Source organism: Nuphar pumila, chromosome 3, assembly GCF_984573655.1.
Source record: "Nuphar pumila chromosome 3, dmNupPumi1.hap1.1, whole genome shotgun sequence".
Taxonomy (NCBI): Eukaryota; Viridiplantae; Streptophyta; class Magnoliopsida; order Nymphaeales; family Nymphaeaceae; genus Nuphar; species Nuphar pumila.
Genome location: NC_143251.1, coordinates 41,135,799 through 41,162,011, shown reverse-complemented (window position 1 = coordinate 41,162,011; position 26,213 = coordinate 41,135,799). Strand labels below are relative to the sequence as shown.

The 26,213-nt window shown below is 38.9% G+C and overlaps 1 protein-coding gene across 2 annotated transcripts; it reads left to right on the top strand.

Moving 5' to 3' along the window:
- The first annotated feature begins 751 nt into the window (after positions 1-751).
- Positions 752-6,819, top strand: LOC149842692 (homeobox-leucine zipper protein ANTHOCYANINLESS 2-like). Of its 2 annotated transcripts, XM_089999366.1 has the most exons (10): positions 752-880; positions 1,262-1,406; positions 1,492-1,712; positions 1,791-1,908; positions 2,050-2,712; positions 3,075-3,176; positions 3,290-3,502; positions 4,771-4,945; positions 5,048-5,412; positions 5,943-6,819. In XM_089999366.1, exons 2-10 carry the CDS (start codon positions 1,305-1,307, stop codon positions 6,318-6,320), a joined length of 2,337 nt encoding a protein of 778 aa, XP_089855492.1. In that variant the 5' UTR covers positions 752-880; positions 1,262-1,304; the 3' UTR covers positions 6,321-6,819. The 2 variants fall into 2 exon arrangements, with proteins under 2 accessions (XP_089855492.1, XP_089855491.1); XM_089999365.1 differs by lacking the exon at positions 752-880 and having other exon boundaries at positions 918-1,406.
- The last annotated feature ends 19,394 nt before the right edge of the window (positions 6,820-26,213 follow it).

Sequence of the window (26,213 nt, the reverse complement as noted above, 5' to 3'; positions counted from 1 at the left end):
CACGTTCAGTCATTGGTAGAACATAATCTATCATTTAGAAAAAAAAAAAAAGTTCCGAGCCATAACCAGTACGAGACGCTGTTCCGAGTCACAACCGATTCGAGACGTTTAGTTCCTAGTCACCAAAAACTATTTGTGCTCAGAACCAATTCGAGGCGTTTAGTTTGAAAAGGATTTTGCTTCATCCAGATGGGGAAAGGGGTAGAGGACCAAGGAGGGTAAAAGTGGGTTAAAAAGCGAGCAGAAAAAAAAAAAAACACTTGACTAAGTAGAAAAGGCTATATTGGGGATAGAGCAGAGCAGAACACAAAGTCAGCAGCAGCAGAGCCTGCCCTTCATCTTCGTACTGTTTTTCTTTTTCTTATCTTTTTTTTTTATGTTGCTCTCTTCATGGTAGTAACGATTAGTCTGCAGGAGAGGAGAAAGGTGGAATGCATGAATCTGCAGTTTTTACAGCGTCGCTCGTGGTAAAGAGGAAGGTGAAAAAGGAGCGGTGGAATGGGTTAAGGGTAGAGAGAGAAAGTGAGTGGTCTAAAACAAGGACTAGGAAGGCCATTTCCACCTGCTTTCTTTCGGTGTTTAGTAATCTTTCAAAGGTTTCAACTCTGCCCAAGTTTTGTTTTTACTTGGGCACATTTTGAAATGGTACTGGTCAACCAATCTCTCTCTCTTTCTGTCCCTCTCTAGAGTTCTCCTTCATTTCCTTTTAATATTTGTAAGGTCTGGTTGCGTCCACATGGTTGATTATCTTCTTCCACTGTAGTTTTGAAGATTTGGGTTTGCTTCTATTTCATTTTTTTATTAAGAAGAGATCTTGGTTTTCTTTTCTTCTGCGAGGTGTTTTTTGGGGGGGTGCATGCAAGGAGGAGAGTGGGAAAAGGTAGGGTTTTTGAAGGGGTAGGCAGAGAGAAAAGAGAGGGGGAGTGAGAATGAAGAGCTATAAGCTAGCAAGGAAAGAGTTCCCTGATTTGTACGGAGATGTCTTTCCTTGCTCTTGCTTCCCTTTCTTCTCACTCTTTCTCTCTCTCAGTTTCTAGAGAGAGAGAGAGAGTTGGAGGCGTTAGTTCATATATTTCTGTGTATGCTTTTGCCGCCTCTATTCTTTCTCCATTTTTTCTTTATATTTTTAGTGGTGCTTTTCTTTTCTTTTCCCTTTTTGGGGGTATGGTAAATGGGTTTTGTGAGATGATAGGGAAGAATTGAAGGGGATAAAAAGGAGATTAAAGGTGGGTTTGATGAGTTTTGGGGGTTTTCTGGATAGGAACTCTGGTGGTGCAAGGATAGTGACAGATTTGCCTTACAATATGCCTGTGGGTGCAATCGCTTATCCCCGGCTTGTTGCCCCTTCTGTGATGCCCAGATCCTCTAAAAGCATGTTTAGCTCTCCTGGGTTATCTTTAGCACTGGTAATCTTGGTTCAGTCCTTCATCTCTTCTTGTGGTTATCCGTCTTTGTGTTTTTTCATTGAGAAATTTTGGGTTCTTGTGGCAGACAAGCAGTGGTAGTGGAGGAGGGATGGATGGTCAAGGACTTGGTGGTGGTAGTGGTGTTGGTGAGTTTGAAGCCAGCAGGACTAAGGATGATGGGTATGAGAGCAGATCAGGCAGTGATAATGTGGAGGGTGGGTCTGGTGATGAACAAGACGGTGATAATCCCCCAAAGAAGAAAAGATATCATAGGCATACTCCCCAGCAGATTCAGGAGCTAGAATCGTAAGAAAATCTAGTTTAATTTTTTTTTTTGAAGGATGATATTGATGGGTATTCTTTATTTATTTATTTTTGCTGTAGCCTTTTCAAGGAATGCCCTCATCCTGATGAGAAGCAAAGACTGGAATTGAGTAAAAGATTGAATCTTGAGAGCAGGCAGGTTAAATTCTGGTTCCAAAATAGGCGTACCCAAATGAAGGTAGCATTTTTTATCTCCTTTTTCTTCTATTATTCAAGAGTTGGTGGTGGTGGTGGTGGTGGTGGTTGTGGTGATTTCTTGTTTGGTGTTTATTGTGGGTTTGTTTATTTTCTTATGTGTATGTGGGAGCCATTTTAACAGACTCAACTGGAACGCCATGAGAACTCTATACTGAGGCAAGAGAACGATAAGCTTCTAGCCGAGAACATGTCGATTAGGGACGCCATGAGGAATCCAATTTGCAGCAATTGCGGAGGACCCGCGATGCTCGGAGAGATTTCGCTGGAGGAACAGCATCTTCGGATTGAAAACGCGAGGCTGAAGGACGAATTGGATAGAGTTTGTGCTCTTGCAGGCAAGTTCTTCGGCCGGCCTGTGTCGACCATGGCTTCCGTTCCCTCTATCCCGAGTTCGTCTCTGGAGCTCGCGGTGGGAAGCAATGGGTTCGGTCGATTGAGTGGCGGGGCTACCGCCACATTGCCTTCCGGCACTGAGTTCAGTTGTGGCGGTGCCATAGGCGTTGTTCCGCCGAGGCCTCCCAATGTGATGAGCTTCGAGAGGTCGATGTTTGCAGAGCTGGCCTTGGTCGCCATGGATGAGCTTGTGAAGATGGCGAACACTGACCGGCCTCTCTGGATTCCGAGCTCGGAAGGTGGGGGAGAGACCCTCAATTACGAGGAATACCTTCGAGCATTCCCTCGCTGTATAGGTCCAAAGCCTGTTGGATATGTCACGGAGGCGACTAGGGAGAGTGGCCTGGTGATCATAAACAGTGTGCCACTGGTTGAAACTCTCATGGATCCGGTAATACATTTGAATTTCGTTCTCCTTTATCTGTTTGCTGTTCTATTTGTTACGCATACCTTTGTGAACTTGTTAATTGCATTAGTTCTCTGCTAAGTTGGAAAACTGACCAGGCACTGTGATTAGATTGGGTTTCTCTTTTACTAGTGACATTTGTGTTGGAATCTTGCTTGTGTAATCTCATTCTTGGTGGAATCTCTTTGTTGTTGTTCTTTGTTTGATTTGATCATCGTCTTCTGTGCTACTTTATCTGATTATGTAGGCCTTCCAATTGAAGCCTTGACACTCATTTATCAGATTTAAATGAACAATCTATTGAAGAGAGCATAAAAGGTCTAATTGGTTCTATCTCTGTCTCATAGAATCGTTGGGGGGAGATGTTCCCATGTATAATTGCAAGGTCATCCACCACTGATGTGATCTCAAGCGGCTTGGGTGGGACGCGAAATGGTGCCCTTCAGTTGGTAATGTTTCTGCAAATTTCAACCAGTTTGCGACTCCATGGGCACTCACATTTGAATTTTAGTCCCTTCTCTTATGTTGGTCTGAAGTATTTTTTGTCTCGTAATGTCCACAGATGCATGCCGAGCTTCAAGTTCTTTCTCCCCTAGTGCCAATCCGAGAAGTTCGTTTTCTCAGATTCTGCAAGCAGCATGCTGAAGGCGTATGGGCTGTGGTTGATGTCTCCATCGACAGCATTAGGGAGAGCCAAACTACTGCTGGTTACATGAGTTGTAGAAGACTCCCTTCGGGCTGTGTGGTCCAAGATATGCCCAATGGCTACTCCAAGGTGAACACACACACACATATATATATATATATATATATATATATATATATATATATATATATATATATATAGAGAGAGAGAGAGAGAGAGAGAGAGAGAGAGAGAGAGAGAGAGAGAGAGAGAGGTGGTAGCTGCTAACCACTTTTTTAGCTAGCTGAAGGGTTTTCCTCATGTATTACTTAAATCTTAGACCGCTCATTTTAAAACTTTATAAAAACTACCTGCTTATTGGAATCAGATGATCCAAAAGTAACAAAAACACTGAAACCCTTCTAAAGACCGGTTAACAAGGAGCTTATCTAGAAAAGTGGTTAGCAGTTAACACTTTCTATACATATATAAAGAGAGAGAGGAGGGGGGGGGAGAAATTGATTAACAGTGAAGCTCCGTCTGGCATGCGGTATTACATTTTTCCAATGTTGAATCTAGCGTTAGGGTAAACTCCTCGTTCATACCACGGTGAAGCAGTTGACAATTTCTACTGCTACTGATCTATGGTCTATAGGATAGGGCCCCCTCCCTATGCAAACTTACTTTTTTAGAGGATGGATGCTTCTCCTCTTTCTGAAACTCCTCCCTAGGCACCTCTCCCGTCATAATAATCTGATAAAGTTTGCTGGGAATATATTTTTAGGGTATAGATGCTTCTGCCCACCATAAGCAATAAAGTGACTCCCCAAGTTATCATTTTTCCCTAGCGAAGACATTCAATGTGGGATTGTGATATCCCCAGTCTAGCCACTACAGCAAAGACTGATTTTTCCATTCATTTTCTTCCATCTCTCTATACCCATTTCACAATGATACTCCAGTTTGGCCCTCGATTCGTGTCCCTTTATATACTTGGTTATATTGAAAACTCTACAAAAGTGGTCGTGTCCCATGTGACAGCTCACATACCTCAGAAAGTCTTGGTTGCAAAATCTCAATATGGGGTTCCCCTTGGAATCCTTGTTCTGAGCTTCCCCAAAAATGCTTCCTTGTTATTCAATATTAGTTTATTCAGCAATCATTTATCTTCCAACCGACAGTGGCTCCTTGTATTGCTGTTGGTGGTGTTTTTTTAAGACTATATAATGCCTATATAATATATGTATAAATTTCTTCGTGTTTGTCTCTCCCATTTCTCCCGGATTTCAATCTGTCTACCATTGTCTTCTTGTATATTTTTATGTATAATGTATTATTTTAAGGGTTCTCTATTCTTGGTGCACAAAAATGGTTTAGTTGAACCCAGAAATTGATGTGGGTCGTTGACTTTGCTTAAGGTGGTGTGGATCGAGCACGCAGAGTACGATGAGGGTGCGGTTCATCAATTGTATCGCTCGCTGCTGAGCTCGGGCATGGGGTTCGGTGCACAGAGGTGGGTTGCTACCCTGCAGAGACAATGCGAGTGCCTGGCCATCCTCGTGTCGTCGAGCGTGCCCAGCCGTGATCACGCCGGTATGCCTTGATCGACGATCGAACTTTTCAATGGCGCATTTGATTCTGTTCTGGTTTGAGCTCGATCTAGAATGAGATGATGGTGTTTTTTGTTGGTTGCAGTGATCACTCCGGCGGGACGCCGGAGCATGCTGAAGCTGGCGCAGCGCATGACGAACAACTTCTGCGCAGGTGTGTGCGCGTCAACGGTGCACGAGTGGAACAAGCTTTGTGCTGGCAATGTCGATGAGGATGTCCGGGTGATGACAAGGAAGAGCATCGACGACCCTGGTGAGCCGCCTGGCGTGGTGCTCAGCGCTGCGACCTCGGTTTGGTTGCCGGTCTCACCGCAGCGCCTGTTTGACTTCCTGCGTGATGAGCGGCTCCGGAGTGAGTGGGACATCCTGTCCAACGGCGGGCCGATGCAGGAGATGGCTCACATCAAGGGTCAGGATAACAGCAACTGCGTGTCCCTCCTACGGGCTAGCGTGAGTTTTAGCATCCCTTCTATTTTTCCCCCAGAAAACTATTCTAACGTTTCTCTGTTTTTGTTTCAATCTCATCGAATTTTCCTACATTCTGAAAAACAAACAAGGCGATTCGTATTCCTCCTGCGGGAAAAAAATGGCGCCTGGTCCGCTTGGGGATATATTTGTCATTAATGAAAAGATTGCATGCGTTGTACATTGTTGGTCATTCTCATTCAGCAAGGATGGAATCCGCATTTTTTCAATACACGCTTGGAAAAACGTTGTTTTGGTTCTGTTTGGTAACTATTTTATTCTTTAAAATCACATTATCGACTAGAGAATACGTCAGAATATATTTATTTCTGTTTAAATGTTTTGGTTACTGTTTGACAACTATTTTGTTCTTGAAAATTGCGTTATCGACTGGTGCATAATCTCCTTGTTTCTGGATTATTTGTTTCTTTCTCTCTTTCGTTTGACTGATCGCTTTGAATTGTATGATGTATCGAGAGATAAGGGGTTGGTTTGTTGTGGCTTGGTTTCCGCAGGCCATGAACGCCAACCAGAGCAGCATGCTGATCCTGCAGGAGACGTGCACTGACGCATCGGGCAGCCTGGTGGTCTATGCGCCGGTTGACATACCGGCAATACACGTCGTGATGAACGGCGGTGACTCGGCCTACGTCGCACTACTGCCTTCTGGGTTCGCGATCCTGCCTGACGGCCCTGGCTGCCGGCCGCCGCCTCAGCTCGGCGGGATGAACCCGCCTGCGAGGATCAGGGGCTCACTGCTGACCGTGGCTTTCCAGATCCTGGTGAACAGCCTGCCCACCGCCAAGCTCACGGTCGAGTCCGTAGAGACTGTCAACAACCTCATTTCTTGCACCGTTCAGAAGATCAAAGCTGCCCTTCATTGCGAGAACTGACCCATGACCTACTCTCTCATGGAAAATGAAATAAGAAAATGGAAAATAAAAGTGGTGCTGCACTGAGGCTCTATCGTCCAAGGCGAAATGACCAAAACGACCTTGAATTTAGACGGATCGACCGAGGGGTGAGAGTCTCTTTGGTCGATGGAGTTCGGGGTGGTTTTAGTCATTTTCTTGCCTTTTTTTTTTTATGTCCCGAGCCATCTCTGCTCTTTGGTGTAATAGAAGGGAATATGGTGTTTGGTAGGTGTCATTAATGGTGTTAAAAAGGAAAGGTTTGAGTCAAGAACGAACCGCTCTTGCACCAAATGGATCCATGCATAACGTAGCGAGCAATTGACAGTGGAGCAAAAGTTGGTTGTTCTCTCTGAAGCGATGTAAAAGGGTGGTGGTTCGGGTATTGACTCGTTTAGCCATTGTGTGTGTGTCTGTGAGTGAGTTTCTTCTTGTAGGATGATCAGCAAATTTGGCTAAAGGAAAAATGACTTGAGAGTAATTGTGATTGTTTTTTTTTTTTATTTGATGGTCTTTTCTTCCATTTGTTTCCTTTCTTTATATGGTAAAATCTTTGCATGCTTTTAACTTTTATTTGTTTTATGCGTGCCTACTGTGTGGTGCTTCCTTTTTTGCAGTTTTTTGTAATAATGGGTTTTACTGATATGGTAAAATGATGTGGGGGGGGGGGGGGTGGGTGTTATCTTTTGGATGCCTAGTGAGTGAAAAAGGCTCATTGCTTCTCTTGTCTTTATTGGGGAGGGGGTAGTTTCGTGCTCTTTGGCAAAAGTTTTTTGACAAATTTTTGCAGCAAGTACCTGTTTGTTTTATTATTGGGCTGTCATTGAATGTCAACTTGGATTTAGTGGAAAGAAGGATTTGTCCTGTTCCTTGGTTTCGATGACTGTTTGGTTCCTGTAAAAAGTAAGCTGTTTGTATTACGTGTAAAAGCAACTTCTAAAACCAGCATAAGCTCCAAAAGGGTTTGGCGTAGTGGGATGGGACTTAGGCTGCTAGCCAGGTGGTCTAGGTTCAAATTCTATTGGCGCCACCTCTTTCATAAACTGAAGTGTCTTGATTAAATTGACAAAAGTTAAAAACGCCAAAATCTCGGAAGTTAAAAACTCGGGAGATTTTTGAAAATTTTCATAAATGGCATGTTTTTTGGTAAAATCTTGACAATAAAAAATAAATTAAAAATAAAAAATTATTTTTTATAAGAAAATATAAATAAAATACTTTTAAAAATAAAAATCTTACAATAGTTATCTATCATGAGTAAAATAAACATCAAATAATTATTATGGTAGGACAGTGCCATGCTGGTGCAAGTGGGCTGCAATTTTTTCCACGGCTAACAAATTTTTATATGCAACTCTTTTCATGCCTCCCCCGCTCTGAGCATTTTCATGGGAAGCTTAGCTGACAAGATTTCTTAGAAATTTATGCTCATTCCAATGAAAGGTCTTTCCTTTTTATCCTGTCTCGCTCCGTTTGGTCCGGGGATGGAGGTCCTGATTTTAAGACAGGATGAGGGTGGAAACCTTGTCCACCGTCCCCACCCTCGCCCGGGTCCACTGCCATTCCTACCGAACCGTTTACATCCAGATCCAAACATGAGATCGTGGAAATCAATTTCGATAGTGGAAATTAATTTCTTATGAATGTTTTAGTAGTGGGAAGTTGGAAAACTATTGGGATGTCGTGGGGGCAGTTACGTAATTTAGGGTTCCCTCGTGGCCCTTTCTGTAACTATGTCGGTAGGTGGAGGTTGACGTGGCCCTCCATTGAATGCGGACCCTTTTCTATCGGCAGCGTCAATTTAATGTTCTCCTGCGACGGCCAATAGTACAAGAACACGTGGAGGGATAACAACCGGAAGATCGTGGTGCGCTGTATGACAGAATGCTCATGTCAAGACGAGCCCCATCGCCGCCGTACGATCTGCCAGAGATGGGAAACTCGTGACGTTTCGGTACGTGCGATCTAGATAGCGGCAGAGGGTGGCCCCGTCGTACTTGCGAACTGGCACGTGGGACCATCCTGTCTTTTATCGTTTTGTTTCTTTTTTTTTTTGGAAATGGGACAAACATGGGTCTCTTAGTTGACGGGACTCGGGTTGGGTGACCTTCGTTCTCTTCCTTTTTTTTTTCCCTTCGGTTTTGAAGAAAGCGATGGTTTGACTTGTCGACCACCGGAGTCGGCCAAGAGTATCGAATAATGTCACAGGGACACGAAAGTTAGACAAGGTGTCATTATGATACGGAGACGACACTTGGATACGGATATGACACGTAGTTGCAATATTTTACTGCTCCTTTTTAAACGTTAAAATATCATCACAAAGTATTAGTTTTTATTGCTTACATAATTAAAAAATTTCATTTTCATGTCCTTTTTTCAAAAAAAAAAAATTATCGAGCTTGCAAGTCTAAGCCATGTTACACACCCTTGTGATTACGTGTCTCTGTGACAAGGTCTAAGGGTGGGTGCGTATAGATTGGATCGGGTAACCAACCGGAAGTTGGTCGAAGGCCAGCGTGTCCTTATGACACTGCAATGACAATTGGACACGTAGTGGCAATATTTTTAATGTTTCTTTTTAAACATTAAAATATTGTTTTTTATTGCTTAAATAAATAAATAAATTTATTTTCATGTCCTTTTTTTTCAAAAAGAATTCTCGAACTTGCAAGTCGAAGCCATGTCACACACCGTTGTGATCACGTGTCTCTGTGACATGGTCGAAGGGTGGGTGCGTATAGATCGGATCAGGTAACCGACCCGAAATTGAACTAGCAGCTTGTGCAGCATGAAAGCTTGATAAAAATGGGGGCTAACCTGACAGTGAATGGGTCGGGTTCAGGTATGTCAAAGTTGGGGTGTCAATGGGTAGAAACTTCCCCAGTCTTCAGTGGGTCAGGACCTGGATCCAACTTTAAAGTGCTGGTATGGTACGGGTTCTGACCGGGGTCCAACTAGACCTACCATACTGAAAACCGTACCTGGGTCCTAAAAAAAGCTATAAAAAATATAATTAACCAAATTCTATAACATAATATCTTTTTTTTGTTTTTACATAAAAAAATTGTGGTTTTAATTTTGGATTTTTTTTTGTTTTTCGGGACAGTAGCTCTGCGGAAGCTTCTACTTCATGAGCTCACCTCTCTGTCTCTCCCGTGGGAGGAGAAACCCAATTCTGCTGTTTTTTTATTTAGTTTTTATGCATTTCCTTAAAAATTTATTTATACAGACATTTTTCACATAAAGTTTATCAAGATATGTGGTTTTGATTTTATCCATTATCTGACCGTATTTGATTCCATTTAGTTGCATTTGGTATAATTGGATGCAAATATGGTTTTGAGCTTTTGCTACCGAATCCGAGTAAAATCTAAATTTGATGAATATCCGAATCCGTTTACATGTAAAAAAGCGGATTTGGTATGGTTTTGAGTTTTGGTTACCCAACCCACATGTTACTTGGGACAAAGACCCCGGGGTTTGGCGTAGTGGGATGGGACTTAGATCATACAGTATTGTGAAAATAAAAAGATTCTCTTGCCAAGATTTTAGGAAAATATTGGTATATATAAATATATAATATATAATATAAATACAAATGTGAATAATATAAAAAACTAGGAAAATTGTTTTTTTATCACATTAACATTGTGTTCAAAAGCACGCTATTTTCAAAACAAATATCCAGTACAAATGCATCTTAATATAATCTTTAATCACACCAACGGGGGCTCCGATTGTTAGTACCTTGTGTTGAGACGTTGCAAGTTCAAATCTCAATGATATTGTTGTATAACTGGTAGGGGTCTATGCCTAACCCCAGCTAGACTATATAAAAAAAAAACTTTAATCACATATGGTTTTATATGTTAACAATAATTTGAAATATGGAGATGTTAATTTAATTTCTTAAATAAACTTCTGATTTTTTTGGTCATCATTGTCTTTTTTTTTTTTTGAGAAAGGCAAGCTGGGGTTAGGCTGACCCTACCAAAACTACAGTCGCCCCGTGTGGCAGAGTGATTCGATCCCAGGCCTTCAGCTTGACACAGGACCCCACTTACCACATGGGATACCACCTCGTTGTTGTTTTTTTTTTGTCATTATTGTCGACAATCAACAATGGGTACTCCTGCTGGTGCCCATGTCTGCCTTCCTCAGAGAAACCGCCCCATGCGCAGAGACCTAGCCATGCTTGCTCAGCTTGGCATACTTATGTTCTCTTACCACGTAGGCGTAACACTACAAGGGCTTACCCCTTGACCCCAGGGAGTCGCCAAGCTCCGGCTTACGCACGGGGTGACGCCCATGGGAGTTGAACCCTAGACTGCCCGTCAAACGGTCTAGGCTCATCCCACTATGCCAAACTCCTTGGGTCTTGTCTGCCTTTGTCTTGCAATTAGAAAAAGATAAAAGGAAGACGGAAAAGGAACCCAACTAAACTTTGATCAGTATATTAAAAGGCCTTGGACCAACCCTGACCCACTTAATGCTGGGCCAAGTCAAACAGATTGACTAGGTCAGCGACTAACTCTTCCCATCTCTGATATTTCATTTGACTTTTAGTTTAGGGTGGACCCAAGTGGGACGTCCACTTGAAATTTCCAAAGGGTTAACATCATGGCTTGAATTTCTTGCATTGATCAAGGCAATTAGAAGGAACATAAACGGTTTGGATTCGGGTCAGGTATCTGCCTGGATCTTAGTCCATCCAGTCAGATTCAGTAAGCAAAACTAGATTCAAATGCTATGTGGGGCTCGGATTCTGTTGTAGGCAATCTCGCATCTGAGTCTGAAACCAAATCCAGATCTGATTTAAGGTTTGACAATATCCAACTCAATTATGTGTATATGAAGTTGGACCTAGCTATAAAGTATATATTATAATAGGATTTGGGTTCAGTATAAGCGCTACGCACGCTAGTCTGAATCTGATTATCTAAAATCCAACAAGATCCCACCCAAAGGTGGCTCCGCTTGTCTGGTAGGATCAGCTAGTGCAGGTCACTTTGTGTTGGGACGTTGCAGGTTCAAAACCCTATGGTATAGTTGTATAACTGGTAGATGTATGCCTAACCCCCGCAAAAATAAAAATAAAAAAAATCCCACCCAAGCGTCCCTAGCAATTATAGGTCTAGGGGTTCTTATTTTTTTTTAGATAATCAATGGAAAATCCTCCCATCTTCCTGCTCGAACAAATCACCACCGACCGCATATTGGTTGGCCTCCTGTTGGTAAAACCCTTGAGGTCCCCTACCCACTGGCGAATACAGGGACTAGGGGTTCTATCATTCATTAGATAAGATAGGACTTGTTTTGGACTGTGATTAGCTCTGTTAGGTTTTGTTGAGATTCGGCGCATATCGGGGCCATCCGATATTCTCTCTCTAGGGATCGAATTTCCCTCTCCAAACCCTGGATTTCCGCAACAACCCTTCGCTGGCACAGTTATCGCTTCCTCTGCGGGCCTCTTCCTTCTTCTTTAAAATCTTTCCTTCTTTTTTAAAATCTATTCCCTGTAACTTACATTCGTATGACTGATAAATAAGAGAATAAAAGAGGGCTCCTTTCGTGGATGTAGGCCACTAATGGCTGAACCACGTAACCGTGTGTTTATGCTTGCTTTCGTTTCTGCTACATGTCTCAAGGCACATCATTAGCATCCTCTCCTCCACCTTGTGTCTTCATGGTATCAAAGCAGGCTCACAAAGGATATCCAGGCACTCACCTGTGGGCTCCCTCAGTCATGGTTGACAGCCAAAGAAGCGGTGTAGGCTCATCAAATGCAGAGGCTCTCACACAACGGGTAGTCATTCATGAACAGGTAACCCCTAACCTGAGAATCACCAGCATCCTTCTAAACGAAACCAATTATTTGTCATGGTCGAAAGCTGCCACTCTGTATCTGAGTGGAAAATCCAAGCTCGGATTTGTGAACGGGAAAAAACCCAAGTCAGAGATTACCGATCCCAAATACCAAGAATGGGAATCCTACAATCATTTGGTGATGTCCTGGCTTCTAAACTCCATGGAACCGTGTATCGCCGATGGGTTCCTATTCCTCAAATGACAGCGGACATATGGAACGCTGCCAACAAACTCTATGGAGTGAAATACAACATCGCTCGCATGTACCAACTGTCACAAGAAATCCGTGAGGCGAAGAAGTCGGAAGGACCGTTCAACAAATTTCTCAAACATATAAGGAGTCTCTGGGATGAATTGGACTCCTACCAGACCATCTCGAATGATCCCAGAGATATAGCCAAATTACGAGAACAATAGAGGATCTTTTAGATCCTCGTTGTCCTCGATCCAGATTACAAGAACCTGAGGAGCCAAATGCTCATGTCTCACGACCTGCCATCCCTAAACTCTGTATGCACAATAATAATGAGAGAGGAAGTGTGTCACAAAGTTATGAACCCTACTAGCAGCGTTGAAGATAGGAACGAGAAATCAACATTCCTAACTGACTCCAAATTCGGACAAACCCAACACAGAGGAAACAAGACCGAACCCACTCAGTTTAGTCGTGACAAACCAAGGAGGTCTCGATGCTCCCACTGCAAGAAACCTGGTCACTCCCAAGAAACATGTTGGTTCTTGCACGACAGACACGACCATACTCACAGTAGTAAGACCGAACACGATCCCAGACGTCATCAGGTTTACTTGGTCGACACCCCTCTGACGGTTGAAGTTATGATCGATCTCCTCAAAGGTTGCGGTCTCTACAAACCATTAGAAACAAAGAAGACTGCTGGAATGGCAATCCCTGCCCACAACACCAAGAGCCAGCATGACTCAGGTATGTTCAAACCCTTTCACCTCAAAGGTAAATCTTGGATTGCAGACTCAGGAGCTACACATCACATGACAAACGATGAGGGCAACCTGAGTATGAAACATAAAAGCAAAGAGGGGCCCATATCCACAGCCAGTGGGTCCCTTATGAATCTCAAAGGAACCGGCTACACCTCATTCTTTAATTCGCTCATTCCTAGTAGAGCTCTTCTTGTCCTCGATTTAACCTCTAATCTGCTCTCTGTGGGTACAATCATTGATGAACTCAACTGCAAAGTTGTATTTTTTTATCTAACGTGAAATTTCAGAATCTGATAACGGGGAAGAAGATTGGTGAAGGAAGGTGAGTCAACGGTCTGTATCAAATCCGACAAAGCCCAAAAGCTATGATTACACGGAACGATGAAGGGAGACACTGGCACCACAGGTTTGGACATCCATCCAGCCAAACCCTTAATTCTTTTTTTTCTGAACTTGAATTTGATGTAAATGCGTGTGATGTATGTCATCTTGCCAAACTCACCCGCACTCACTATTCTAAGTCTGAAAGTTACTCCACTTCTGAGTTTGATCTAGTGCACTCAGATGTCTAGGGACTAGCTCCTGCAAAGCCAATATGGAACTTTAAGTAGTTTGTTTCCTTCATTGATGATTTTTCAAAAACCACATGGATATATAATCCAAAGATGAGGTGTTCTCTAATTTCAAAGGCTTCTGCACAATGATCGAAAATCAATTCAGAAATAGGCTTAAATCCATTCAAACCGACAATGGGACGGAATACACTAATCACGCCTTCGTGAATTTCTACAGAGATCAAGGAATAGACCATCAAACCACGTGTGTTGACACTTCTCAACAGAACGGAGTTGCCGAAAGGAAAAACTGGCACCTCCTAGAGGTCACTCGAGCCATTATGTTTCAAACAAACATGCCGAAGAAGTTTTGGAGCGACGCCATTGCCACGACCTGCTACCTTATCAATCGGCTGCCCCGAAAATGGCTCCAAAATCAATCCCCACTCGAAAAGCTTAAAGGGAGAAAGATCAACATCGAACGTCTAAGAACGTTCAGATGTATTGTCTACGTGTGGATCTCTCCCCACAAAAGGGACAAACTGAGCAAAAGAGCCACCAAATGCTTGTTCTTATGGTATTCCTCTTCGAAAAAGGGATACAAGTGTTACAACTATGACACTAAGCATCTCTACATATCGAGGGATGTAAGCTTCAATGAAGAGATGCCCTATTTCTCAAGTACCGAGCAGAATGTTAACAGTTAGGGGGAGATCTGGACTACCAATGACAACAACCATCATACCATTGTTTAGGAAACGCGGATTCCATCGACCATTAATGAGATCCATAATCACACATAAGAGTCTATCCCTGAAACAAGCAGTCAAGAGATAGTAATGTTGAGAAGGTCAGAACGCATCTCTCATCCCCCTCCTAGGTTTGAAGACTATGTGACCCACACCTCTTATTCCATCAGTGAGCAAATCAACTACTACAACATGGGATCAACATACAGGACATACCTTTGCAAAATTAGCAAAGAAAGAGAACTGGAGACATATGAAGAAGCCAAAAGGAACAAACTTTGGGTTCAGGCCATGGAGGAGGAATTAAAGGCTCTGAAGCAGAACCAAACATGGGAAATATCTGATCTCCCCAAGAACCTCAAGGCGGTCAGATGCAGATGGACATAAAAAATCAAATACAAGAACAATGGGGACATCGAGAGATATAAGGTCAGACTCGTGGCAAAGGGGTAAACTCAAACCCAAGGGATAGACTATCACGAGACCTTCGCACCATTAGCAAAGATGAACACTGTATGCATCCTTCTCTCGATAGCATGCAACTGTGACTGAGGGCTTCACCAACTGGACGTAAAGAACGCCTTTCTTCAAGGCAAACTAAAGGAGGAAGTCTACATGCAACTACCTCCAGGATATCCTAGTCCACATACAAACTCGGTATGTAAGCTAAAGAAGGCCATATACGGCCTAAAGCAATCTCCTAGAGTCTGGTATGCCAAGCTTAGTTATTCCTTAAAAAACAAAGGGTTCCAAAGCAGTCAAGCCGACCACTCCATGTTCATCAAAAGGGAAGGTGAAGACACCACCCTCCTTCTGGTATACGTGGACGACATCATCATAACAGGGAACAACACCGACCTCATACAGGATCTAAAGAACTACCTGAACAAAGTGTTCGACATCAAAGATCTCGGTAAGCTAAGGTACTTTCTCAGAATAGAAGTAGCTTATTCAAAGAGGGGGATGTTCTTGTCCCAAAGGAAGTATGCTATCGAGATTCTCACAGAGATTGGGAAACTGGGATCAAACCCCGCTAACACCCCTATTGATCCCAACGTTAGAATCACCAATGGTGTTGAAGAGCCATCCATAGACAAAGACATGTATCATCGTCTGATTGGGAAGCTCATCTACCTCACGGTCATTCACCCCAACATATCCTACACCGTTAGCACTCTAAGCAAGTATATGCATGACTCCAAAGTATCACACATGCAGGCTGTGGACAGAGTGTTAAGGTACATCAAGAAGGCGCCAGGACAAGGTATCCTGCTCACAAGAAATAGTCACATAAAGATAGAAGGATACTCAGACGTCGACTGGGCAGGAGATTCCGATGATAGGATATCAACCACGGGATACTGTATCTTTGTCGGAGGCAACATCGTTGCTTAGAGAAGCAAGAAGCAAAATGTCGTCGCAAGGTCGAGCGCGGAGGCCAAATATCGTGCCATGGCATCCACCACCGGGGAACTGATCTGGATTAAGAGTATACTCCAAGAAATGGGAGTGGATCACCCGGAACTGATGCAGCTATATTGTGATAACAAAGCTGCTATATATATAGTCGTGAATCCAATCTTTCACGAAAGGACCAAGCACATAGAAATTGACTGCCACTTCGTCAGAGAAAAAGTAACCAACAGAGAAATTCAGACGTCGTTCCTCAAAGGTTCCGAACAACTAGCGGATGCTCTCACTAAAGGAACAAACCCAACTCAGTTCCAATATTGTATTAGCAAGTGGGGATACTTTGACATATACACCCCACTTGAGGGGGAGTGTTGAGATTCGACGCATATTGGGGCCCTCCGATATTCTTTCTCCAGGGATCAAGTTTCCCTCTCCAGACCCTGGATTTCCGCAACAACCCTTCGTTGGCACAGTTATCGCTTCCTCTGCAGGCCTCTTCCTTCTTCTTTAAAATCTATTCCCTGTAACTTACATTCGTATGACTGAGAAATAAGAGAATAAAAGAGGGCTCCTTTCGTGGATGTAGGCCACTGATGGCTGAACCACATAACCGTGTGTTTATGCTTGCTTTCGTTTTTGCTACGTGCCTCAAGGCACATCATTAGCATCCTCTCCTCCACCTTGTATTTTCAGGTTTGGTCAAACTCGTACATGTGGGCCTTCATTGAGGTTGATAGGCAGCGACCTTCTGTAATGGAGTCAACTAAGGCAACCATTTTTCTTGCAGGCACGCAGTCAAGAAATGCCAAATCCCACGTTACTAGAGGCGTGACATCACAGAGTCCGGATAGGGTGCAATATGATTGCACAAAAATTGCGCATTAAGCATCTAATAGCCCTTCATCAGGTCTTGGGTCCCACACTTGACAGGTTTTGTCCCCAAGATAGAGGGTGATCGGGTGTTTAATGTATAAATATTTGTGCAATCATATTGCACCTGATCTTTTCACGACATCACGCATTTGAACCCCCTGCGAGCATCCTGGGCAAGCTTAGTGCATCACTAATTTGTGGGCATTATTAGGCTCCGTTTGGAAACTAGCAGCTGCGATGAGAGTTTGAGTTTATGCATTTGGTAGATACATGGTGAAACTGCTTTGGTGGTGGGTATTTGGAAACTGGTAACTGTGACAGGAGTTTTATGCATTTAGGAAAAGAAGCGAGACTGTCTCCCTTTTATATTTGTACTAAAGAGTAGATTTGGTAGTTACCTGATTCATGATTTGAGAACCACCACTTTCTCAAATGCATAAATTCCATGAGACTATCACTTTCCAAACAAAGCCTTAGTTGGCTTGTGGAGGTTGTCTTAGTTACCATTGATATGCAAAGCTAGTGCTTTGTCACCATGGTAAGATAATTAAGGTTATGTGAGTTTGACATTCCTTCGTAGCAACTAGGTAAATCATTCAGAAAATGAATGTATTGTACGACAAATATGATGCATTTTTTGAAATATTTTATAATTTTGGCTATTATCCTCATGTTCAAAATCGTAAATATTTGATTTAAAAAAAAACTTTTTACCTTCGCACATACAATTTTTTAAATATATGCAAATTTTCTCTCAAATATATGATTGTTTTATGTAGAACAGTTTTTGTTTTCAGATCTATATATCTCTGATCTAACATCAAAAAGTTATGTTTTTATAGTAATTGAAAGACTAAGATATAAGCTTGTAACTTTTATATTTTGAGTTAGAAACGAAAACCTTTCTAGGGTTCTCATTTTTGTATTCTAAAACAGGAATATAAGCATGTTTTGCAGACTGGAACGTGCGTGATTGCTTATTTTTTGTTTATTCTATGCTATTTTTCAACCACTTGCACTGAAAATCAAGAAAAATAAAAAAACACAGATATAGATCAAGATGTTAGCTTTTCAACGACACTAATATCACCTTGATCTGATAAGCGGTTGGGAAAAAATGTTTTATGAAAGATAAATTATTCGATTGTTTAAGTCGACAGAGCATGCTTTTATTTTGGTTTTAGAGATAAAAAATGGAACTCTAAAAGAATTTTCGGCTCTGACTCAAAATAAGTAAGTTATAGGCTTATGTATCATCTTTCAAATAACTATAAAAGCACATGTTTTCAAAATTGGAGCAAAGATATACAGACCTGAGAACAGACATTGTTCTGCAAAAAATATTGTAATTTCTTCTTAAATATATATAGAGTTCCTCTTATATATGTGATTTCCTTTTATATATGTGATTTTTGTCTTAAATATATGATTTTTTCTTAAATATATAATATTTTTTTCTTATATATATATATGATTTTTCTCTTAAATATATGTGAATTTTCTCCTTTACATATGATTTTCTCTTAAATAGATGTGAATTTTCTCCTTTATATATGATTTTCTTCCTAAATATATTTTATTTTCATGAATAAAAAATTACATATATAAGAAAAACTTTATAGATATTTAGGAGAAAATCGTATATATTTAAAAGAAAATCATATATATGTTAGCAAAATCGCTTATATAGGAGGAACTCTATATATATTTAAGAGAAAATTGCATAAAATATATGTAAAATTTGCATATTTAGGAGGAAAATCACATATATATGAGAAACTCTAAATATGTTTAAGAGAAAATCACAGAAAATATATGCAAAAAGTGCATGTTTAGGAGAAAAATTGTATATATAGGAGAAACTCTACATATATTTAAGAGAAAATCGCAAAAAATATATATAGAAATCTCATGTTTAGGAGTAAAATATCATATAAAGGAGAAAGTCTTCATATATTTAAGAAAAAATCACATAAAATATATGCAAAAATTGCATGTTTAAGAGAAAAATTGCATATATAAGAGAAAATTTGCATATATAAAAGGAATTATACATATATTTAAGAGGAAATTGCAAAAAATATATACAAAAATTGCATATTTAGGAGAAAAATCTCTTATATAGGAGGAAAATTGCATATATAGGAGGATCTTCACATATATATAAGAGAAAATCATAAAAAATATATGCAAAAATTATAATTATATTTTTTGCAAAATAGTCTTTGTTCTCAAGTTTATATCTCTTTGCTCCGAAATCGAAAACCTGCATTTTTATAGTCATTGAAAAGCTTAGACATATGCGTCTAATTTTATGTTTTGAGTCAGAGCTAAAAACCCTTTTAAGATTTTCATTTTTTAGCTTCAAAATCATAATAGAAGCATGCTCTGCAGACTGGAACAACTAAACAGTCTATCTTTCAAAGGATGTTTCACCCCAACCGCTTATCAGATCATGGTGGTATTGGAAAGCTAACGTGTTGAACTATCTATTTTTTTTATTTTTCTCAAATTTTTTATGTATTTAACTATAAATTAGCATATAATAGAAATAAAAGGAGTAGCCCCACCTATTTCAGTTTACAAAGCATGCTTATATTCTAGTTTTAGAATACAGAAATGGGAACCTTAGAGGGGTTTTCAGTTTTAACTTAAAACAAAAAAGTTACAGGCCTATGTTTAAACTTTTTAATGATTATAAAAACGTTAAGTTTTTTACATCAGATTGGAGAGATACACATCTAATAATAGAGATTGTTCTGAGAAAAGTAATCACATATTTGAGAGAAAATTTGCATATACACTACAAGAATTCTGCGGATTAGCGATGGACGTTATCCAACGCTAATCCATGATAAATCCATTATTGAACTGTTTAGTGACGGCTTAGCGATGGATAGAGTCTGTCACAAATTCTTGGTCGCTAATTAGCAATAGAACTGATATGTCGCTAATTCATGATGGATTACTGAATGTCATGATCCATTGCAAAATAATAATTGATTTGGTTTCGTGACAGATACATATCCGTCGATAATCTGTTGCTAAATTTCGTTGTCAGTTTATCGACGGATTTGCGATAGATTATATTCTGCCACAAAACATCGACTGATTCAGTTTTTAAGATAGATAAATATTCATCCCTAATCTGTCGCTAAATTTGAGATGGATATTAGCGATGAATATTCCGTCTCTAATCTGTCATAAATTTTTTAAAAAAAGATAAAAAATTTGTTTGAAATATAAATATTGAGAAAAAAAATGTTGTTATATAATTTATATAACATGTGTATAAAAAACAAAGTACACATAAAAAATATATATACAAAGCAGGTGAAACAAATTTAACACAAGTTACAAGAGGAAAAAAATTATCAATCCACTATAATATTCGTCAAGTTCTAATTATTTACAAGTGAACATATACAAAGAGTTTTGTTTGAAACAATAAGAAGGTGCAATAAATTCAACATATAAATCTAATCATCGCCAAAATTTGAAGCATCATCCCCTTCATTGTCTCGATCTCCCCCTTCATACATGCCTTCATCAGCTCCTCTACGATGATTATCTCCAGCATCCTATAAGAGAACCGAAAGGTTAGTATTGATAAACAAAATATAATAAAATAAATTATATGCAATGCACCTAATCTAAGGTAATCAAAGTAACATGGATGAATGACACATAGACTAGCAATAAAGTGAAGGACATTAACAGAATTCAGATGTGTTCTAAGGCTGACAAAATTTTTTTATAGTGATCCAATCATGCAGATATATGTTCTAAGGTTGCCAAAAAAATGTCATACTAATTCAAGCATGCATATATGGTTTATAAGGCTGTCAAATAAATTTGTTATGTATCACAATCATGCATGTATGTGTTATAAGGCATTCAAAAAACTTTCATAGTGATGAAATCATGCTTATATGTGTTCTAAGGTTGTCAAAAAACTTTCATAGTTATTCAATCATGCATATATGTGTTATAAGGCATTCAAAAAACTTTCATAGTGATGAAATCATGCTCATATGTGTTCTAAGGTTGTCAAAAAACTTTCAGAGTGATTCAATCATGCATATGTGTTATAAGGCAGTCAAACAATTTCATAGCGATGAAATCATGCTTATATATGTGTTCTATGGTTGTCAAAAAACTTTCATAGTGATTCAATCATGCATATATGTTTTATAAGGTAGTCAAACAATTTCATAGTGATGAAATCATGCTTATATATGTGTTCTAAGGTTGTCAAAAAACTTTTAGAGTGATTCAATCATACATATATGTGTTATAAGGCAGTCAAACAATTTCATAGTGATGAAATCATGCTTATATATGTGTTTTAAGGTTGTCAAAAAACTTTCATAGTGATTCAATCTTGCATATATGTGTTATAAAGTTGTCAAAAAAAATTTATAGTGATGAAATCATGCTTATATGTGTTCTAAGGTTGTCAAAAAACTTTCATAGTGATTCAGTCATGCATATATGTGTTATAAGGCATTCAAAAAACTTTCATAGTGATGAAATCATGCTCATATGTGTTCTAAGATTGTCAAAAAACTTTCAAAGTGATTCAATCATGCATATGTGTGTCATAAAGCAGTCAAACAATTTCATAGTGATGAAATCATGCTTATATATGTGTTCTATGGTTGTCAAAAAACTTTCATAGTGATTCAATCCTGCATATATGTGTTATAAGGTTATCAAAAAAAATTCATAGTGATGAAATCATGCTTATATTTGTTCTAAGGTTGTCAAAAAGCTTTCATAGTGATTCAATCATGCATATATGTGTTATAAGGCAATAAAAAAACTTTCATAGTGATGAAATCATGCTCATATGTGTTCTAAGGTTGTCAAAAAACATTCATAGTGATTTAATCATGCATATATGTGTTATAAGGCAGTCAAACAATTTCATAATGATGAAATCATGGTTATATATGTGTTCTAAGGTTGTCAAAAAACTTTCATAATGATTTAATCATGCATATATGTGTTCTAAGGTTGTCAAAAAACTTTCATAGTGATGAAATCATGCTTATATGTGTTCTAAGGTTGTCAAAAAACTTTCATAGTGATTCAATTATGCATATATGTGTTATAAGGCAGTCAAAAAACTTTCATAGTGATGAAATCATGCTCATAAGTGTTCTAAGGTTATCAAAAAACTTTCATAGTGATTCAATCATGCATATATGTGTTATAAGGCAGTCAAAAAACTTTCATAGTGATGAAATCATGCTTATATGTGCTCTAAGGCTGTCAAAAAACTTTCAGAGTGATTCAATCATGCATATATGTGTTATAAAGCAGTCAAAAAACTTTCATAGTGATGAAATCATGCTTATATGTATTCTAAGGTTGTCAAAAAACTTTCATAGTGATTCAATCATGCATATATGTGTTATAACTCAGTCAAACAATTTCATAATGATGAAATCATGCTTATATATGTGTTCTAAGGTTGTCAAAAAACTTTCATAGTGATTCAATCATGCATATATGTGTTATAAGGCAGTCAAAAAACTTTTATAGTGATGAAATTATGCTCATATATGATGAAATCATGCATATACTAGCTTGAAATCTAACAACATGAAACAAATGACATGAAACTTTCATACCTGACAGGCACCTACAGACGAAGTTCCTCTGTCTCGAAAAAACTACACAACTCATTATGGATAACGTCGGAAATGACTTCATGTAAAGAGTCACGCACTGTGTCATTAACAAGCTGGCGGACACCATCCCAAGAATTAGCAGGGTCAATCAGACGCTGGAAGTTAATGCTGGCGGGAGAACTCTGAGAGCCCTGGCTGGAGGAGGCAACGACTGGTGTGGTGTTCATATTATTCCCAAACCCGAACACACAACCTTTTTTGGGTTCACTGATTGCAGTCATCCATGTTGTAGGATCAAAAGGCAGATGCTGAGTGGAGTCATCGCCATATCGCTCTACCATCTGCTACTCGTATGACTCCTACAAAGTAATTATTACAGTATGGATTAATAATTAAGAATTACAATGTTTATGATAATATAATTCATGGTAACTTGTCTATTATAATATTTATTAATACAATAAATGCATATCATTGTTGCTCTCACCTTCTCAAATATGAACTCTCTCGTGCCTTTACATTTATGTGTTTCAACAAACACATTCTTGTAAAACACAATGCCTCCTTTTTCTGCTGCCTACAAGGTTAAATGATAAAAAAATCAATTAAAAATATGCAATAATACTTATAAATTTGAATATATATATATATATATATATATTGATGAGTTACCATTTTCTTTTGGTGGCTTCCAAAAGTCCTAAATCGACCTATGTGTAGATGGGCATCGGGCATCTTCGCTCGGTTTTGTGCAACCTTTGTTGAGCGGTTTCAAAATTTATGGTCCACCCACTTGTCGCATATTACATCCCAATAATCTGACCTGATAGTAAGAGGGTCATGGCCCTTCCACTGCAGTGAATCATTTATCCTACCAGATGCTTTTATTGTTGTAGTCTTCATATTGTGCAACATGTCGGTAAATCGACTGGCAGCCACCTTTTGCCATACCCGCCTCGCGTCTTGTTCTTCTTTCGCAGTCTTAAAGCGATTCGAAGCCTACAAATAATTTCAAAAAGTTAGTATACATGACTATAACAAAAAAATTAATATAAAACACATTAGCTATGATAAATGATTGTATACCATGAATAAGGACCATAATTTTTCCAACACTTCCTTCGGGTACTCTTTCCATTGAGCTACCGGTTCTGGAAGATGCTGAACTAGTGACTGACTAATTTCTCGTATTACTTCTTGTGGCTCGAACCTCGCACTGCACATGAATTGGTACACATTAACAATCGACTATCGATATACATTATTTATAATATAAGTATTTGATAAGTGAAAATAAAATACTTACAGTCGACTATCGATATATACTATTTGAATGAGTCATCGCGTGTCAGACTGAGAAGACACTATATCCGGCGTTGTCTCGTGATGTGTATGAATAGCTGGTGTAGGTGGGTCATGTGCAGACGAAACAACATCTATAGAAAAATGAGTTAGAAATTCAACAATCCACATTTAAACTAATCAAGTATACAATTATTTAAATGATATACCTATCGAAGCATTACATAAAGATGAAGGTTGAGACTGGCTATCACGGCCTTCACTTAATCCTCGACCACTGGGTGCTCGACCACTGTGACCTCCACAAACTATATTCTAACAAATAAAAATATTATTTGGATCAGTTACATAACTCTTGATCTTATCATGGACATGACATATGCATGAAATGTAAAGATTTAAAGGTCCTACATGAATCAATTTTATAACTATGCATAAATTGTGCATGTACATGATAAGTATGCATGGAATGTAACATGATATGCAATTTCATGAACATGGATATATAATCAAATCGAAAATAACTTTATGGAAGCATGCATAATTGTCCCTCGTCCATCTTCACAATGCACAATGTTCTAAAAAATCTACTCAACTCAGATAATACCCCCCATATAGGTTTGTCTAACATATCATGGAATGCTAGGGGAATCAACTGTTGAATATTGACATAACAATCATGGTTCTTCAACCCATATAATTGTTCTTCGTCTATCTTCATAACTCGAACAATGTTAGAAACGTATCCATCTGGAAGTCTCAATTGTCTCAACTATTGACATACCTGCTTTACTTGATATGGTTTAAGCACATACTTTGCCTTTGGTTTCAGTATTTTGTCATTGTACTCTTTGAGTTTCAATTCTGGTCTTTTACATATTACTTTTAAATTCATACGGGCCTTCAGATTATCCTTCATTTTTCCTTTGACATTCATTACCGTATTGAACACATTATCAAATACATTTTTCTCCATGTAAACACCCCAAATTTTCACTCTTATCCAGTGCTCACATTTCATGTGTCATTGCATGCATTCGGCATACCATTTCATTGCACTACATAGCATTGCATGTCATTACATCTCATTTTCGAGATCCAGCACTCCTATTTTCAAAACATTCAATCCAGATTTGAATTTTAAAACTTTTTCTTTCAAAATCAATTTCAAAACCTGGGTTTTTAGTCAACATTCTATCATTTTCCAACCCCAGGACCTCATATTTCGAAATATTTTCTCAGAAAACAATCTGGATTCATTTCAAACTCAATTTCAATTGATTTCAATTCTCAGATGAGACCCATTTAGGTGGTGTCGCTTCTGGATTCCTTTAATTGTCAAAAATCTCCAAAAATTTCAGAGTCCTAATTGGATCAGGACTCTTCTTCAAGAGTCCAGTCGGATCTGGACTCTTCTTCAGAGTTTTAATCGGATTAGAACTCTAATCTTTTACAGCTATTTTATCTATTTTCAATCAAATCTTTCAAAATGAGTCGGAAACTCAGAGTTTCAGTCAAAGCAGGACTCTGTTCAGAGAATCCTAGTTGGATCAGAACTCTGATCCTGATTTCAATTTTGAGAGAATCTTTCAGAAATCTTTCAATCTACCAAAACTATTACATTTTTATCAAAGAATTTTAAAATTCTGAGGTTTTATCTCAGAGTCCTGATCAAATCAGGATTCTACCCCAGGGTCCTGATCGAAGTAGGACTCTATCCAAAATTGATTTTCTCACTTCATTTTCACTTGTTTTCAAAAGCTTTGCTTAAAATTCTAAATTTGCTTACCAAAAAATCCAAAATTCTTAGAGTTCTGATCGAATCAGGACTCTTTCTCAGAATCCTAATTAGATCAGAACTCTGAACCAAAACTTCAATTTCATCCTGTTTTCACTTGTTTTTCAAAATCCTCTCATTTGATTTCTCAAAAAATTCAAAAATTGGAGAGTCTCAGTTCAATTAGGACTCTGTCCTCAGAGTCTCAGTTGAATCAGAACTCTGTTTTATTTCAATATTCGTTATTGTTTTCAATGTTTTGACAAGTTATTTCATTTGTTTTTCAGAAAACACCAAAAAATCTAGACTTTCAGTTCGATCAGGACTCTGTCCCAGAGTCCTAGTCCAGACAGGAGTCTGTTTTGAAGTTTATTTTTACTCTATTTTTTATTTATTTCCATTTGTTTTCAAAAATTAGGTCATTTTGTAGAGTCCAGTTAATCCAGGACTCTATTTCAGAGTCCTGATTGAGTTAGGAGTCTAACCCTGACAGTATTTTTTTACTTATTTCACCATTTTTTATAAAATATTTTCAAAAACTCCTTCATTTGGCTTTTAAAATCCAAAATCTCAGAGTCCTAAAATTTCAGGACTCTAGCCCAGAGTTCCAGTTCGCTTGAGACTCTATTTTCAAAAATCTTGAATTTCAATTATTGATTTTAACCCCTTTTCAAAGTTGTTTTCAGTGTTTATTTCAAAATTTTCAAAACTCGATGTAGGCCCACTCAGTTGGCACC

What these genes read in the sequence shown, in the direction of transcription:
- LOC149842692 (XM_089999365.1), top strand. Translation starts at nt 1,236, where the DNA reads ATGAGTTTTGGGGGTTTTCTGGATAGGAACTCTGGTGGTGCAAGGATA. An exon ending in CAGATTCAGGAGCTAGAATC is followed by an intron (nt 1,713 to 1,790) that starts GTAAGAAAATCT and finishes TTTTTGCTGTAG; the next exon opens with CCTTTTCAAGGAATGCCCTC. An exon ending in GCCCAGCCGTGATCACGCCG is followed by an intron (nt 4,946 to 5,047) that starts GTATGCCTTGAT and finishes TGTTGGTTGCAG; the next exon opens with TGATCACTCCGGCGGGACGC.